Source organism: Ahaetulla prasina, chromosome 2 (genome assembly GCF_028640845.1).
Source record: "Ahaetulla prasina isolate Xishuangbanna chromosome 2, ASM2864084v1, whole genome shotgun sequence".
In the NCBI taxonomy this organism is placed as follows: Eukaryota; Metazoa; Chordata; class Lepidosauria; order Squamata; family Colubridae; genus Ahaetulla; species Ahaetulla prasina.
Window position 1 is genome coordinate 2,039,837 of NC_080540.1, and position 15,886 is coordinate 2,055,722.

The window sequence follows — 15,886 nt, forward strand, 5'->3', positions numbered from 1 at the left end:
TGCCGGAACTGGGTATTTTCTAGTCTCATGAAAAGAAGGACCAGGGATGACACGATGGCATCTTCCAATATCTCAAAGGGCTGCCAGAAAAATTTCTCTTCTCTTCTCTAAATAAATAAGATGCAGACTGAATGAAAAGAGGTGGAGGTAAGGATGCACTAATCAACCAAACTGCTCCAGAAACGCAACAAAAGAAAGAGGAAAACCTCCTTCAATGCATTTGGGTTGATATAAAAGGGGGAAAAGACCCACAGAGGTCGAAGCCTTTGTCTGACAGGGAGCCATGGAGAGAGGGGCCTTTCTTCCCCCTACTCCCATGCCCATCATCCCCGCCCTCTCCCTTCCCCCTCCCACGCGCTCCTCTTTCCCGCCCTTTCTACCATCCTGGCACTTTGCCCCAAGTCCACCAGGGGGCGGCCTCTGCCAAGGGAAGGGAACCACAGGCGCTTCCCCATTGGCCCACTGGAGGGCGAACGTCACATCCGACTCTCCAGAAGAGGCTGAGAAGGAAGTGACATCACAAACGCTTGCCTCTCTAGGACTCCGCACTCGCTCTCCTTAATCCCTGGGACCCCAGAGGAGGTGGGGAGGTTGCGGGAGAGTAGCGGGGCGGGGGACGACATCCAGACGTACCCTGGGTGAGAGCAGGGGGAACCGGGGATCCCGGGAAGCCTAGTGGGGGAGGGGTGGGTCGGACTTGCGGAGGCCCAGCAGGAGAGGAGAGAAGGCGGGAGAGGAGGAGGCACGATTCGCACCAGGCTCCCCGAGGGCCCCATCCTGTCTCCGAGAGGGAGAGAAGCGGGGTGGCCTCTCTAGCTGCCTCCTTCCCGGCCCTGCTCAGGGGACCTTGGCCCTGCGCTGGGATGAAGGTTGTTCAGTGGCTGAATCCCACTTTCTAATTCTTTCTGTTTTTCTTCCCATCTCAGATACAGAAACTGGAAGCCATTTGTGATCTTTCCAAGGCAAACTTTTCTCTTGGGGGAGAAAAAAGAGCGGAATCACTTGCAGGGATCAGTCCTGCGGCCCTAGAAATGGTCCTGTGAAGGAAAAGGCATCTGGAGACCTACCAGAGTCCTTGGAGCCATTTGGAGTTGCTCTGCAGGAGAGAAAAAGGATGGAGACACAACCTTTGGGAAAGGAGGGAGCCGGAAAAGGCCTTTCAGCTGCTCAGCCTGGGAAGGGAGAGAAGCTCTGGACAAGAACCAGGCAGAAGATCCTGGAGGAGGAAACCATCCTCCCTTCAGAAGTTCAGCCCTGGACCTTCATCCAATACCGGGAGGCTGAGGGTCCCCGAGGACTTTGCAGCCGACTCCATGACTTTTGCAGGCGATGGCTGAGACCAGAAAAGCACACCAAAGCCCAGATGCTGGACCTGGTGGTTCTGGAGCAGCTCCTGGCTCTTCTGCCCTCAGAGATGGAGGGCTGGGTGCGGGAGTGTGGAGCAGAGACCAGCTCTCAGGTGGTGGCCCTGGCAGAAGGCTTCCTCCTGAGCCAGGCGGAGGAGCAGAAGGAGCAGGTCCAGTTACAGGTGAGAGACTTTAAGGAGCTCAGAAGGAATAAAGAATGTGTTTGAATACTTCACCCCTCCTTTGCAAACTTCTCTGACATTCATAAAACATGGCAGTTCTCCAATTCTTGTAGGACATTGTTCCACTGTTTTCTCACTCAACCTCATGAATGGATATTGGGGGCTTTGAGGTTGTTTTTCTGATTATAAGAATCCATTTTATTTCATGTGATGTACATTAATTCTGCTTCTTTATTCCTTCCTCCTATTTGAAGTGCTGCACTGTGGAGATCAGGGATCCTGAGGGAAAGAAGAACCCATCAAATCCTCCCCAGGAGCTATTTTTCAGGAGGATCCCTTGGGAAGATCCAAGTCAGGACACCTCAGGAGGTAATGGAAAATCCTCCGATTATCCATCTGTCTTTCCTTCGCTCTCTCTCCTCTTCTATAGAATACCTCCTCCTATTTTGTTAAAAATGCATTCTGAAATTATTTATTCCTTACAGAGAAACAAAGAATGAAGCTTTCTGGTTTTTATGATGGAGATCAAACAGCGATTGACCCTCCAAATCAAGTAAGAAAGGGAAATTTTATTAGATTTCTATTCTCCCTTCAGGAAGTGAAGCGGGTGTGCAGAGTGCTCTCTCCTTCTATTTCCCCCCCTTGTTTGGACTGGGTTATTTTTGTGTTCTTCCACAACATGGAGAGCAGAATAGCAGCTTCAAGTTGCTGTCAGCCGGCATACCTTCCTCTGGTTATTTTGTTCTGCTAGGTATCCTCCATCTTTGAGTTTACAAGAAGGAATTTTTTAAAAGTCCTTCAAGAAATAGGAATAAATGTATCATAGTGACAGTAACTGCTACAGACTCTTTTTTGGGGGGTAATTCTTTGACTCGGAAATGTGCAAGGCTAATGAAAAATAAATACTCACATTGCTACATTACCATTTTTATAACCCCTCATTTATAACTTGTAATTTTCTCTTCTTTGTTTTATTCCTTTCAGCCAATGTCTCAGACTACTAGATCAATCAATGATAGACAGAGTGATAGGTCAGTTAATCCAGAAGTGGGATTACTTTACTGAAAGGCACTGAAGGTTTTGTAGAATTAAGGAACTTGATCAAACTTCCCCAGATATTTCTTCAGTGACAGCAATTTTCAGATTTGCCCATTTTCTCACCTAAAATTAGGACTTGTGTGATGCACAGCCATTTAACTTGGTGCATATTGGGAATTTGGGAACAATGGAACAGAATAACAGAGTTGGTAGGGATCTTGGAGGTCTTCTAGTCCAACCCCTTGCTTAGACAGGAAGCACTATAACATTTCATATAAATGGCTGTCCAATTTCTTTTTAAACACCTCCAGTGTTGGAGCATCCACAATTTCTGGAGGCAAGTCATTCCACTGATTAATTGTTCTCACTGTCAGAAAATTTCTCTTTACTTGAAGGTCGGTTCTCTCCTTGTATAGTTTCCATCCATTGTTTCTTGGATGCTCTTTTCATGAAACTAAACATACCCAATGCCAGCAACCTTTCTTTATATGTTTAAGTTTTTGGAACACAAAGAGAAAAAGGTTAGCCATCACTGACCTATTCTATGCCTGTGCATTTGGTTTTTCTTTCCTAAATGTAGAACCTTACATTTCTCACTGTTGATTTCGTTTTGTTAGATGGGGCCCAATCTGTCGATCCTTGTATACCTGGAGCTTATATTCTGGAGTGTTGGTATTCCTGCCAATTTGGTCTTGTCTGCCAATTTGATGAATTCCTCTTCTATCCTCTTGTCTAAATCATTGATGAAGATGAACAGATCTTGCGAATTCTGTTCTGTTCTTTTTTCCATGTTCAGGAGAGTCCTGTGTCCTTCGAGGAGGTGGCTGTGTCTTTCTCTGAGGAGGAATGGTCTCTTCTGGATCCTGACCAGAAAGCGCTGCATTCGGAAGTCATGCTGGAAAACCATAGGAACGTGGTCTCTCTGGGTAAGAGTTCTCTAGTCCCCAATCAGAGAGTTCAAGACGACAGTTATAGTTAATTTTTTATTAAAAAAACACTAATCAGATACTGTCTCCTGGGTGGGAGAAGGAAAGGATCTGGCCTTGTACTCCAAGGAAGGAAGGAGTCAATGTCTCTTTGCTTAGATGGTTTCTCTGCCATTTCTTATCTCTGTTTTTCCATTTCTATTTGAATTTATCTGTGGGGGCTGAAAAGGACGAGGTTGCTTTTATGTGTCCTCTGGAGGTCATGTGAGAGGAATGTGTTGTCATTTGTTCTCTGAAATCTCCAAAATTGTGTGAGAACAGAACTTTCACACTCAGCCCGTGGAAGAGCATTCTCCCAATCCAATTCAAGAACAAAGGCCTCATGCAGTGTGACTCAGACAATCCTAGGGTATAGGTAATCTCCGAGTTATGACAGTTCACCTAGCGACCGTTTCAAGTTACGACCAGCCCTCCCCCTAGTCCTTGAGACCCAGTCTTGAAATTATGTGTGTTGCCGCACCACGGCCGTTGTTCACTTACAAATGACAGCAGAGGCGGTGCAACATTCGGTGCAAAAAAGTGGGTGGAAATGTCTATGCATCTTATAGAGCGAATATGGGCCTGTTTTTGGCTTCCAAAACCCACCATGTGTCCCATTTTTGCCTTCTCCGGCATCAGGGAGGGCAAAAACAGAATGTGCAGAGGCCAAAAACTATTTTTTTTCTTGCTTTCCTTCTCTAAACCTACATGCGTCTTATGGTCCAAAAATACGGTACCGTGGGAAAATGTGGCGAGCTGTCAGTTCCTTTGCCTATTTCGGTGCATTCTGCATTTGCAGAAAAAAGAGGCCTAATGTAGTGAGAGATACGCAAGATCAGTAGTGGGAAATCTAGCACTATTGATCTCACATGATCTCGCACTACAGTGCTTTAGGCCTCTGTTCTCTGCTAACCAAGGCCTGCACGAGATCCAGGGCAAAGTGCTTTGCAAAGAGAGGGAAGGCCTGTTCATTTTTAAAGACTTTTGCCCTGGATCTCATGCAGTCCTCAGTTCTTAAACAAACATCAGCCTAAAGTACTGCAGTGTGAGATCACACAAGATTAGTAGCCTGAGATCTTGCACTACTGGTCTCATGTGATCTCGCACTAAAGTACTTTAGGCCTCTTTTCTCTGCGAACTGACGCCTGAACCTGATCCGGCCAAAGAGCCCTTGCAAGCTGAGGAGACTTTGGGGCAGGGAAATAGCCATTCTTGAAGCTTCCCAACCTTTCCAGTCTCAGTGCAAAGAGCCTTTACAAGCCAATGGGAGGCTTCAGGAAGGGATTTCGCTCCAAAGTCTCATCGCTGGGATCAAGGAACGGGCCGAGCGGGGGTCCCGCCTGCCAGACGGACACTGTGGAGCAGCTGCTCAAAGATACACCAGGAAAGAAGGAGATTGTTTCCAAATTGTTTCATTTCTCACAGTTCTCTGCTGGTATTAACCCACCCTAATAAATGTAATAAATACATTTAGGCAAGAAAAACAAAATTTACAAATACAGTATACGTGGTACCCTGCTCAATAGTAGTTGAACCATTTAGATATGAGCCAGCCGTGTGCAGCAGCTCCCAAAAAAGCCAACAGAGTTCTGGGCTGCATAAACAGAAGGATAGAATGAAGATCACATGAAGGGTTAATATCACTTTATAATGCCTTGGGAAGGCCACACGTGGAATACTGCATCCAGTTTTGCTCGCCACGATGTAAAAAAGATGTTGACAAGAGTAACAAAGATGATTAGGGGACTGGAGGCTAAAAACGGTGGCAGGAACTGGGTATGTCTAGTTTAATGAAAAGAAGGACTGGGGTGACATGATGGCAGTGTTCCAATACTGCCACAAAGGAGAGGGAGTCAGGCTTTTCTCCAAAGCACCTGAAGGCAATGTGTTGGAACTAATCAAGGAGAGAAGCAACTTGGAACTAAGGAGAAATTTCCTGACAGAGCAGTTAATCAGTAGAACAACTTGCCTCCAGAAGATTTGAAGGGGGTTGGACTAGAAGACCTCCAAGGTCTCTTTCAACTCTTGTTATTCCATTCTATTCCTTAACTCAAAACTGACCAAGTGAGATTTGCATATTTATACCATAGATAATTGTAAAGAAAGAAATGTTTTCTAGATATTTTCAAAACTTTCATGAGTTATGAATATACAAATCATCATGTCTATATCACACCACTGTAAGCATGGAAACATACAACCTAATGGAATTTCAGAGAAACTCGAAAGTAAATTCATTTGACTTTCTACAGTTTGATCTTTTTCTCTAACCTTGTGATCATTTTTATTTCCCTTTTGCTTTGAAGGTAATAATGGGCAGGAGAATCAAGATTTCTATGAACTGCTCCAAGTGATCTATGCTAAAGATGGAACAGAGAAGTTTGGAATTCGAATGGAATTAGGAAGCCATGAGAGAAACCAGTCAACCGATGCTCCGATGGAAGACTTTCTTGCTGAACAAGAGAAAGTAAGGGAAAAATATGTTGAGAAAAGTGTGAAGCTAATCAAAGCTAACATACAAGTAAATGAACACTATTTAACCCAAAACAAAGGAGAAGATACTATAAGAAGACACAACGGACAAAATTACAATGGGACATTCATTCTTTCTCTTGGAAATAACTTCCTTACATCTGAAAACACGATTGACACAAAAGAGAAACTTTATAAATGTTTGGAATGTGGAAAATGTTTTAGAATAAGCGGGAAACTTACTATCCATAAAAGGATTCACACAGGGGAGAAGCCGTATAAATGCATGGAGTGTGGAAAGACCTTTGCTCAAAGAGGAAATCTTATTTCCCATAAGATGATCCACACAGGGGAGAAGCCGTATAAATGCATGGAGTGTGGAAAAACCTTTGCTCAAAGAGGTCATCTTATTTCCCATAAGATGATCCACACAGGAGAAAAGCCATATAAATGCATTGAGTGTGGAAAGACCTTTGCTCGAAGAGATAGTCTTATTTCCCATAAGATGACCCACACAGGGGAGAAACCATTTAAATGCACGGAGTGTGGAAAGAGCTTTGCTCATAGCAGTACACTTACTAACCATAAAAGAAACCACACAGGAGAGAAGCCTTATAAATGCATGGAGTGTGGAAAGACCTTTGCTCGAAGAGATGTTCTTATTTCCCATAAGATGACCCACACAGGAGAGAAGCCGTATAAATGCATGGAGTGTGGAATGACCTTTGCTCATAGCAGTTTACTTACTAACCATAAAAGAAACCACACACGAGAGAAGCCGTATAAATGCATGGAGTGTGGAAAGATGTTTACTCAGAGCAGTGGACTTAGAAGACACAAAAATATCCACTCAGGAGAGAAGCTGTATAAATGCATGGAGTGTGGAAAAACCTTTTCTCATAGCAGTACACTTACTAAACATAAAAGAAACCACACAGGGGAGAAACCATTTAAATGCATGGAGTGTGGAAAGACGTTTACTCAGAGCAGTGGACTTAAAAGACACAAAAATATCCACTCAGGAGAGAAGCCATTTAAATGCATGGAATGTGGAAAGACCTTTGCTCAAGGAGGAAATCTTATTTCCCATAAGAGGATCCACTCAGGAGAGAAGCCGTATAAATGCATGGAATGTGGAAAGAGCTTTGCTCAGAATGGTCCTCTTACTTCTCATAAAAGGATCCACGCTCAGGAGAAACTATATAGCAATAGCAATTCTACTTAGATTTATATACAATTCCACAATGCTTTACCACTTTATCTCTGAGCAGTTTGCAAAGTCCCCAGCAATCTGGGTCCTCATTTTAGCAACTTCAGGAGGACGAATTAACTACTAAAAGTAATCTATACGAGTTGAAGGTGTTTTCAATAAAATGCCAATTTGAAATTTTTCAATTTCCACTTACTTCAAAATGCTTCATCCATTTTCTTGCTAAAATATTTTTTCTCATCCAGAATTTGCATTTTTGCTCAAACGAATAGTCACAATTTTCACTTTGTATAGCCACTGCCTCTTTTTTAGCTATTCCACAAAGATCTTTAGTGTTCCGAGATGCAAATGGGCTTATTATGAAAAACAACAACCCACACCTGAAATGTTCTTTGTCTTGGTGGCAACCAGATTAGAGCCCTTTTTTAAATTAAGAGTTATTAAAAACAATCTCAAAAGTGAGAAATTGTTAGCAAAGTACTTGGAGCTGGAACAGGCCTTTTAAGGACCCTCTTGGGGGAGGCTCACTCAGTACCGCCATCCCCCCCCATTAATCTATCTAAGAATTGTGCCAGTCTCCACCCCTTTCCTCTGCCTCCAAATGAAAAGGAGACCCTGAAAGGAAGCTAGGGGAGGGTCTCAGCAGGAGAAGATCCAGGCTGCCATTCTCCCCCTCCTTCCTACCTGCCACCTTCAACCTCCATTTTCAAAGGTTGCAAAAAAGCCAGAAATTCATCAGCTAGTGGAGAAAAAAAACATCTTTTTGCATCTGAGAGCAGAATTCTGTCACGAGGGCTGAGGAGAAAAAAGATGGGGAAGAAAACTAGAATATAAAGCGAAACTTTCAGTTTGACTAGGGGAGACATGATAGCAGTGTCCCAATATCTCAGGGGTTGCCACAAAGAAGAGGGAGTCGGGCTGTTCTCCAAAGCACCTGAGGGTAGAACAAGAAGCAATGGGTGGAAACTGATCAAGGAAAGAAGCAACTTAGAACTAAGGAGAAATTTCCTGACAGAACAATAAGTGGAACGACTTGCCTGCAGAAGTTGTGAATGCTCCAACACCGGAAATTTTTAAGAAAATATTGGATAACCATCTGAGATGGTGTAGGGTTTCCTGCCTGGGCAGGGGGTTGGACTAGAAGGCCTCCAAGGTCCCTTCCAATTCTGTTGTTATATTATTATATGATATATTAAATAAGGTATTTTAGAAGGTCTGCACGAAAAACACAGGAATAGTCTCTTCCTCTTCTTCCCTTTCATCCCCACCACCAGGCACGCCCACACTGCAGGGGGCTGGTTGATAGGCAGGGATAGACAGGAGAATCCATCCCCCTTTCAGGGAGGAAAAAGCTGGGAAGAACCGGCAATTCATCTTCCAGGGTTTAATTCTCTTAATTAGGGGGTTAATCAAGAGAGGGGATCTCCCTCCCCCTCCCTGCAGATGTTTCATATGAAGAAAGAAGATGGGCCTAGGATGTGGGTGGCAGCAAAGGGGGGAGCCTGGTGTCATTTGCCCAGAAATTGTGTGAAATGTCACAAAGAAAAAAGGGGGAACCAGAGCCCATAAAAGGAATGGAAAAGAATAGCCCCCACCTTCCCTTCCCTTCTGCAATTTCCTAAAACTCGGAAAAATTCTGGGCAAGATTTTAGTGTTTGTGTGTGTTTTTCATTGCAATATAAAATTTCTGGCTTCTACTAGAAAAAGCTGCAAACATTTTCAAAAATTTGCTGTCTCTTAAGCAAGGGAGGGTCCCCCCACACACATTTTTTGTTTTTTAAAAGAAACAGTGAAAGGCTAAAAAATCACCAATAACTTATTTATTTATTTATTTATTTATTATTCAAACTTATATACCGCCCTATCTCCCAAAGGACTCAGGGCGGTTTACAGGCATATAAAAACATCAATATACAAATTAAAATAATCATTAAAAAACTTATTATAATGCCCAATTATTAAAAAACAGAAATATAAATATTAAAATCAATTTAAAACCCCTCTCAATTTAAAATCTAAGCCAGTCCTGCACAGATGAATAAATGTGTCTTGAGCTCATGACGGAAGGTTCAAGATCCGAAGTTGACGGAGTCCTGGGGAGTTCATTCCAGAGGCGGAGCCCCACAGAGAAGGCCCTTCCCTGGGGGCCGCCAGACGACACTGCCTAGCTGACGGCACCCTGAGGAGTCCCTCTGTGAGAGCGCACGGGTCGGTGAGAGGTATCTGTCGCAGTAGGCGGTCCCGTAGATAACCCGCCCTATGCCATGGAGCGCTTTAAAGGTGGTTAAAACCTTGAAGCGCACCCGAAGGCCACAGGTAGCCAGTGCAGCCTGCGCAGGATGGGTTTTGCGGGGAGCCACGAGGGCTCCATCTATCACCCAGCAGCCGCATTCTGACTAACTGTAGCCTCCGGATGCCCTTCAAGGAAGCCCCATGTAGAGCGCAGTAATCCAGGCGAGACGTCACGAGGCGTGAGTGAAGTGACCGTGCATAGGGCCTCCCGTCCAGAAAGGCGCAACTGGCGCACCAGGCGAACCTGATAGAACGCTCCTGGAGACGGCCACAAATGATCTTCTAGAGACAGCCGCTCATCCAGGAGGACGCCTGTTGCGCACCCTTCCATCGGGGCCAATGACTCGCCACCGATGGTCAGCCGCGGATTTAGCTGACTGTACCGGGATGCCGCATCCACAGCCACTCTGTCTTGGAGGGATTGAGCTTGAGCCTGTTTCTCCCCATCCAGACCCGACGGCCTCCAGACACCGGGACAGCACTGATGGCTTCGTTGGGGTGGTCCGTGTGAAAAGTACTGAGTGTCATCAGCGACAGCTGGTACCTCACACCGAACCCACTGATGATCTCACCCAGCGGCTTCATATAGATGTTGAACAGAAGGCGAGAGGATCGATCCCTGCGGCACCCCACAAGTGAGGCGCCGGGCCGACCTCTGCCCCTGTCAACACCGGCGATCGGTCGGAGAGATAGGAGGAGAACCACCGATAAACGGTGCCTCCCACTCCCAATCCTCCAACCGCGCAGCAGGATACCATGGTCGATGGTATCGAAAGCCGCTGAGAGGTCTAATAGGACCAGGGCAGAGGAACAACCCCATCCCTGGCCCTCCAGAGATCATCCACCAACGCGACCAAAGCCGCCTCCGTGCTGTAACCGGGCCGGAAACCGGACTGGAACGGGTCTAGATAGACAGTTTCATCCAGGTGCAAGGAAACTGATATGCCACCATATTTCTACAACCTTCGCCAAGCGAAGGTTGAGACCGGACGATAATTACCTAAAACAGCCGGGTCCCTTGAGGAGGGCCTCACCACCGCCTCTTTCAAGGCGGCCGGAAAGACACCTCCACCAAGGAAGCGCCTGTAATCGCCTGAGCCAGCCTCGTGTCACCTCCTGCGTGGCCAGCACCAACCAGGAGGGGCACGGGTCCAGTAAACATGTGGTGGCATTCAGCCTCCCCAACAACCTGTCCATGTCCTCGGGAGCGACAGGGTCAAACTCATCCCATAAAATGTCACCAAGACCACCCGAAGCTGTCTCACCCGTATCACTGCAATCTTGGTCCAAACCATCCCGAAGCTGAACGATTTTATCGTATAGATAACCGTTAAACTCTCAGCACGTCCCTGCAAGGTCATCCCGCCCCTGGTGTAGGAGGGAGCGGGTCACCCAAACAGGGCGGCTGGGCGGTTATCTGCCGATGCAATGAGGGAGGAGGCGAGCTACGCCCGCTCTCAATGCCACTAGGTAAGCCCTAGTATAGGACTTCACTAGTGTCCGATCAGCTTCTGAACGGCTGGACCTCCAGGAACTCTCTAGGCGCCTTCTCCGCGCTCATCCTCAGCTCCTCGGAGAACCAAGGAGCCGGCCCGTTCCCAGGCCGCAACAAGTTCCTCAGCCGAGCCATGAGCCAGACCCTCAGGAAATGGCCCAAGCTCCGTCCGGAACCCCTCCGGGTCCATCAGGCGCCTGGGACGGAACCACCGTGTCGGCTCCGTCTCCCTGCGGTGGTGAATGGCGGTCAGAAAGTCCAGACGAAGGAGAGAGTGATCTGACCATGACAAAGGTTCAGTGACTATTTCCTTTAAGTCCAGATCTCTCGACCACTGACCAGAGACAAAAACCAGGTCCAGAGTGCCACCCCCAATGTGAGGGAGGAGAGGATGAGATGAGGGAGTAAGAGGAGAAACTCACCTGCAGGAGGTTGGATGGGAGTTGCTGAAAGGAGAAAAAGACCCAATCAGGACCGTTCCACTCCAGACTATGCAATTAGCCTGAGAAGGCCAGTTAACTCTAGCAAACAGGTTTTCATACAGATCAAGTTTATTATAGGCATCCTCAAATCAAAGACTTAAAGTCAAGGTGAGATTCATCCAAATATTCATAATCTATCCCATTTCCTAGCCTGGAGAAACGTTGTCCGTGGGGTTGCGATGGGTCGGACACGACTTTGCAACTAACAACAACAGAAGTGTAAAAGAACGGTGGATTTGTCCCCCTGTTCAGAAATTATGTTTCTCTCCTTGGCAATTCGTAATAACGGGCTTTGTTCTACATGCAGGCAGAGAGCCTCAATGGGCAATCAGACACACAGATGTGGTCACATGTCCTGGACCAGTGGTCACTAACCAGTGGTCTGTGGAAAAAATATTTGCATCCTTTATATTGCACTAAATGCTATTTATCTTTTTAAAAAATTCGTATTAGTGGTCCGCGGGATTTAAAATTTTGAATTTAGTGGTTCCTGAGGACCGAAAGGTTGGTGACCCCTTATCTAAACTCGAGTCCCGTGGGCCGGATGCAGCCCGCGGGGTGGTTAAATCTGGCCAATGGGGCAGGCCTGGAAATAGCAAAGGACTAGCCCACGGTGCTTCTGGCAGCCTGTTTTGGCTGGCAAACTGCTGCAGGAGGCTGTCTGGGCCGAAAAGGTGTGTGTGTGTGCATGCAGGCCCGCTGCATCCCATTTTGGCTGGCAGGGGACTGCAAGATGTGTCTGTCCTGTCTCACCCCCTCCCTCCTCCGCCAGCCTGCAGAGGAGAACTACAATTTTGAGGTAATCTCTGTTTTTTCAATAGACACAGAGGGATAAATCACATTTACACACCATTCAAAGAAGACAATAGGAAACCTAGGAAGGGAAGAAAAAGACACACCTCTCCTCCAACAGCCAATAGATAAGAAGGGATTAGCACCACATAAACATGGACATCCCACTCCCTGGGACTCACCTCTCTAACCAATCACAGAACTGCTCTGGGAAACACCCCTCCATAGTTGTATTGGCAGATTCCTACTTGGCCTTTCATGGAAGGCCTCCTGCAGCACCCTGCCAGCCGAAATGGTATTGCCCCCCCCCCTGCCCAGTGTTGGCTGCCAGATCTGCAGGTCCCTTGCTCTTTCCAGGCTGTCCCTGTAGGCCTTGAGTTTTACACCCCTGTTTTAAGGACAAGGAACTTGAACTCTGTTATTGTACATGCTGACTACTACAACCAAAATTCTTTATAAGCAAAAATGGAAATATCCCTCCATTTCCCATGATGGAAGAAGGATGGGTGGAAGGAGTGGAATAGAATAGAATAGAATAGAATTCTTTATTGGCCAAGTGTGTTTGGACACACAAGGAATTTGTCTTGGGCATATGCTCTCAGTGTACATAAAAGAAAAGATACATTCGTCAAGAATCATAAGGTACAACACTTAATGATAGTCATAGGGTATAAATAAGCAATCAAATCATATTAGGAAACAGTCAATGTAAATCGCAAGGATACCAGCAACAAATCATACAGTCATAATTGGAAGGAGATGGGTGATGGGAACAATGAGAAGATTAATAGTAGTGCAGACTTAGTAAATAGTTTTAGAGTGTTGAGGGAATGATTTGTTTAGCAGAGTGATGGCGTTCGGGGAAAAAACTCTTCTTGTGTTTAATTGTTCTGGTGTTAGTGCTCCATAGCAGGGGTCTCCAACCTTGGCAACATTAAGCCAGAGGGACTTCAACTCCGAGAATTTTGGGAGTTGAAGTCCGCCAGGCTTAAAGCTGCCAAGGTTGGAGACCCCTGCTCTATAGTGTTGTTTTGAAGGAGGTGAAACAGTTTATGTCCAGGATGCGAGGGGTCTGTAAATATTTTCACAGCCCTCTTTTGGACTCGTGCGGTATACAGATTCTCAAGGGAAGGCAGGTTGGTACTAAGAAGAGTTGCAGAGATGCAAAATTACCTGTCTTCATCAAATAAAAAAGAATAGACCTAGCCTGGAAACCACTTCTGGACTTTGTGCTTGACGCAGGGGGGAAAAAAGGAAATCTAACTTTGCGGTTTGCTGATTAGGTTCAATTTTTGTTATAGAAATGTACTAAATTTCCTAAGAATGCTCACTAGCAGAAAAATGCTGAAACTGTAATTTCACTTTGTATTTTAGTGCATTTAAAAACCACTTAATTTTCCTTTTTTCCACTTTCCCCCCCACTCCTTCCCATTCTTTCCCTTTCTTCCCATTTCCTTACTACCTTTATTTTCTATTTTATGCCATGAAAGTCTTAATAAAAAAAATAATGAAAAGGAACCTTTTGTGTTTAGGGACACTTTTTGTTCCACAACCAAAATAGGCAAATTCCTAAGGGAAAGCTCCTCACGATTCCACTTTACCTTGAAATTGTGGCAAAGTTGTAGAACTTCTCCGAGGAAAAGAGCAGAAAGTGGAGAAGGAGAAACGTTCCCCGTCCTTCCCCCCGTGAAGAGGTTCCAGCTGGGTGAGGAGCGCTTCTCCTCGTTTCTCATCCAGCGCAGGAATCGGCGGTTCTGCATTGGGGGGGGAAGGAGCCTTTTTGAGTTGGGAGGGGCCTGGACGATCGGAAGCACCAATGGGAATTCTCTTTACTTTTAAGCGTCATCGGTCTCCGGGCAGAGTCCTTTGTGACGTCTCTCTGAAGGATTGTTCGGCGCAGAGAGAGAGGCGGAGAAAGTGGGAGGGGGGATCATTTCGGGTATGGAGGGGCTGCAGCTGAAGGGAGTTTCATGGCAGCTCCATAAGGGACCCCCCCACTTTCTTTCCTCTTCACGATTCTCAGCCAGCACTTTCCTCTCTGTGCATGGAGGGGTGGGCTAGATGTTCTTTTAGGTTCCCAAATTGCCCCAGGGAGCGTCAAAGGGGCGCCTGGTCCTTTCCTGAAAGGGGCTCCCGTGGGGGGGGGCTGCCTAAGGAGGAGATGGGGGGGCCAATCAGCCAGGAGCAGCGGCTGAGGCTATTCTGGGGGAAGGATGGGAGGGAGTGATGGGAGGGGAAGCGCAGCCCCACTGCCTGTTAGGATCCCCGTGGGGGGGCAGCCCCACAGTCGTGGAGGGGCTGGGAGGCCAAAGGGCTGCGGCTGAGAGAGGCCGAATCCAGGAAAGGCTCTTTCTCCCAGATCCCTCAGGGGGGAATCTCTTTTTTCCATAGTCTGAGGATCCCAAGGATTCTCTCTGGCAGCTCTGGGGTCCCAGATCCTCCCCCTCCCCCCTCTCGGCATGGATCGCTGAGACCCCCCCCCAGAGAGACTTTGGGAAAGGGGTCGAGGGCAAGAGAGGGGAGCGTGTGAGTGAAGGCGCCCCAAGCCAGCCCGCTCAGAGACCCCCAAGTCTTCCCCTGGCTGGGGGGTTGCGCCTCCCCTCCTGCCATCCACCGCAGCCCAACTCCAGGCCGGGTCGGCGCGGGGGGGCCAAAGGAAGTCCATCGTCCCCTCCAGGGCTGCCATGAACCCTCTCTTGAGCTGCGCCCCCCCCCCACACACAGTTAAGGGATTCTCCAACACTTTCAGTTTTGTTCAGCTCTGCCCCAACTCTCCCTCCTCCTTCGGGTGAAGTCACAAAGGACTCTGCCTGGAGACCGATGACGCTCGAGCAGGGAGAATTCCCATTGGATACACACAGACACACGTGTGTTGGTGAAAGGCCAAGATGCTGCCGTAGGAAGAGCTACTGCGCTGGATAACAAGGAGGGAGGGGCAGCCCCAGCCAGCGAGCACAAATTGGGGGTCACACACCCCAATCCAAAGGGAAGCCCCAGAAAACCCTCAGCCAGACCAGGGAGAGGCGCCGCTTCGCTTCGGGGCAGAAAAAGGCGATTCCCCTCCTTGAAACCCGCGTCTCCCTTGCTCGGAACGTCTGGACTAACTGGCTCCTCGAATTAATTCTTTTTTTTCTTCCCTTTTTCTTTCTTTCTTTCTTTCTTTCTTTTTCATCAGAATCCCCCAGAATCCCCCCCAGAATCATCAGGTCCCAGAATCAAGTTTGGCCGTTTCTCCTCCGCTTCCCGCTCCTTTCCGCGGAGAATTTCGACAGGGGTTGGACTAGATGCTCTCCAAGGTCCCTTCCAGCTCCGTTAACCTCTTATTTTATTTTAGACCCTTGGAGGAAGAAAACACAGAAGCCCCCCCAAAAGCCCCCCCTTCTCTGCACCCCCAAAGAAACCGAGAAGCCGAGAAAAGAAACGCAAAAGCCGCTGGAAGTAAAAAGGGGGGAAAAGCCGCCATCTCTTTTCCCCCCCGGAGGCTGCCGCGTAACAGCCGCGGGGAAAGCGGCTCCTGGCTCGGCTCGAAGGGAAGAAGAAAGTCTTATTTTTGCCTGGGAAGCCCGAATGGCCGCGGCGGTTGCAGGAGGCGGAGACCCGGGACTCCCCGAG

At 47.3% G+C, this 15,886-nt stretch overlaps 1 protein-coding gene across 2 annotated transcripts; it reads left to right on the top strand.

Annotated features, from left to right (window-relative positions):
* Window positions 1–536: 536 nt before the first annotated feature.
* Window positions 537–7,393, top strand: LOC131192712 (zinc finger protein 737-like). Of its 2 annotated transcripts, none has more exons than XM_058172132.1 (6): window positions 537–638; window positions 927–1,528; window positions 1,783–1,897; window positions 2,014–2,081; window positions 3,363–3,492; window positions 5,838–7,393. In XM_058172132.1, exons 2-6 carry the CDS (start codon window positions 1,115–1,117, stop codon window positions 7,226–7,228), a joined length of 2,118 nt encoding a protein of 705 aa, XP_058028115.1. In that variant the 5' UTR covers window positions 537–638; window positions 927–1,114; the 3' UTR covers window positions 7,229–7,393. The 2 variants fall into 2 exon arrangements, with proteins under 2 accessions (XP_058028115.1, XP_058028116.1); XM_058172133.1 differs by having other exon boundaries at window positions 5,862–7,393.
* The last annotated feature ends 8,493 nt before the right edge of the window (window positions 7,394–15,886 follow it).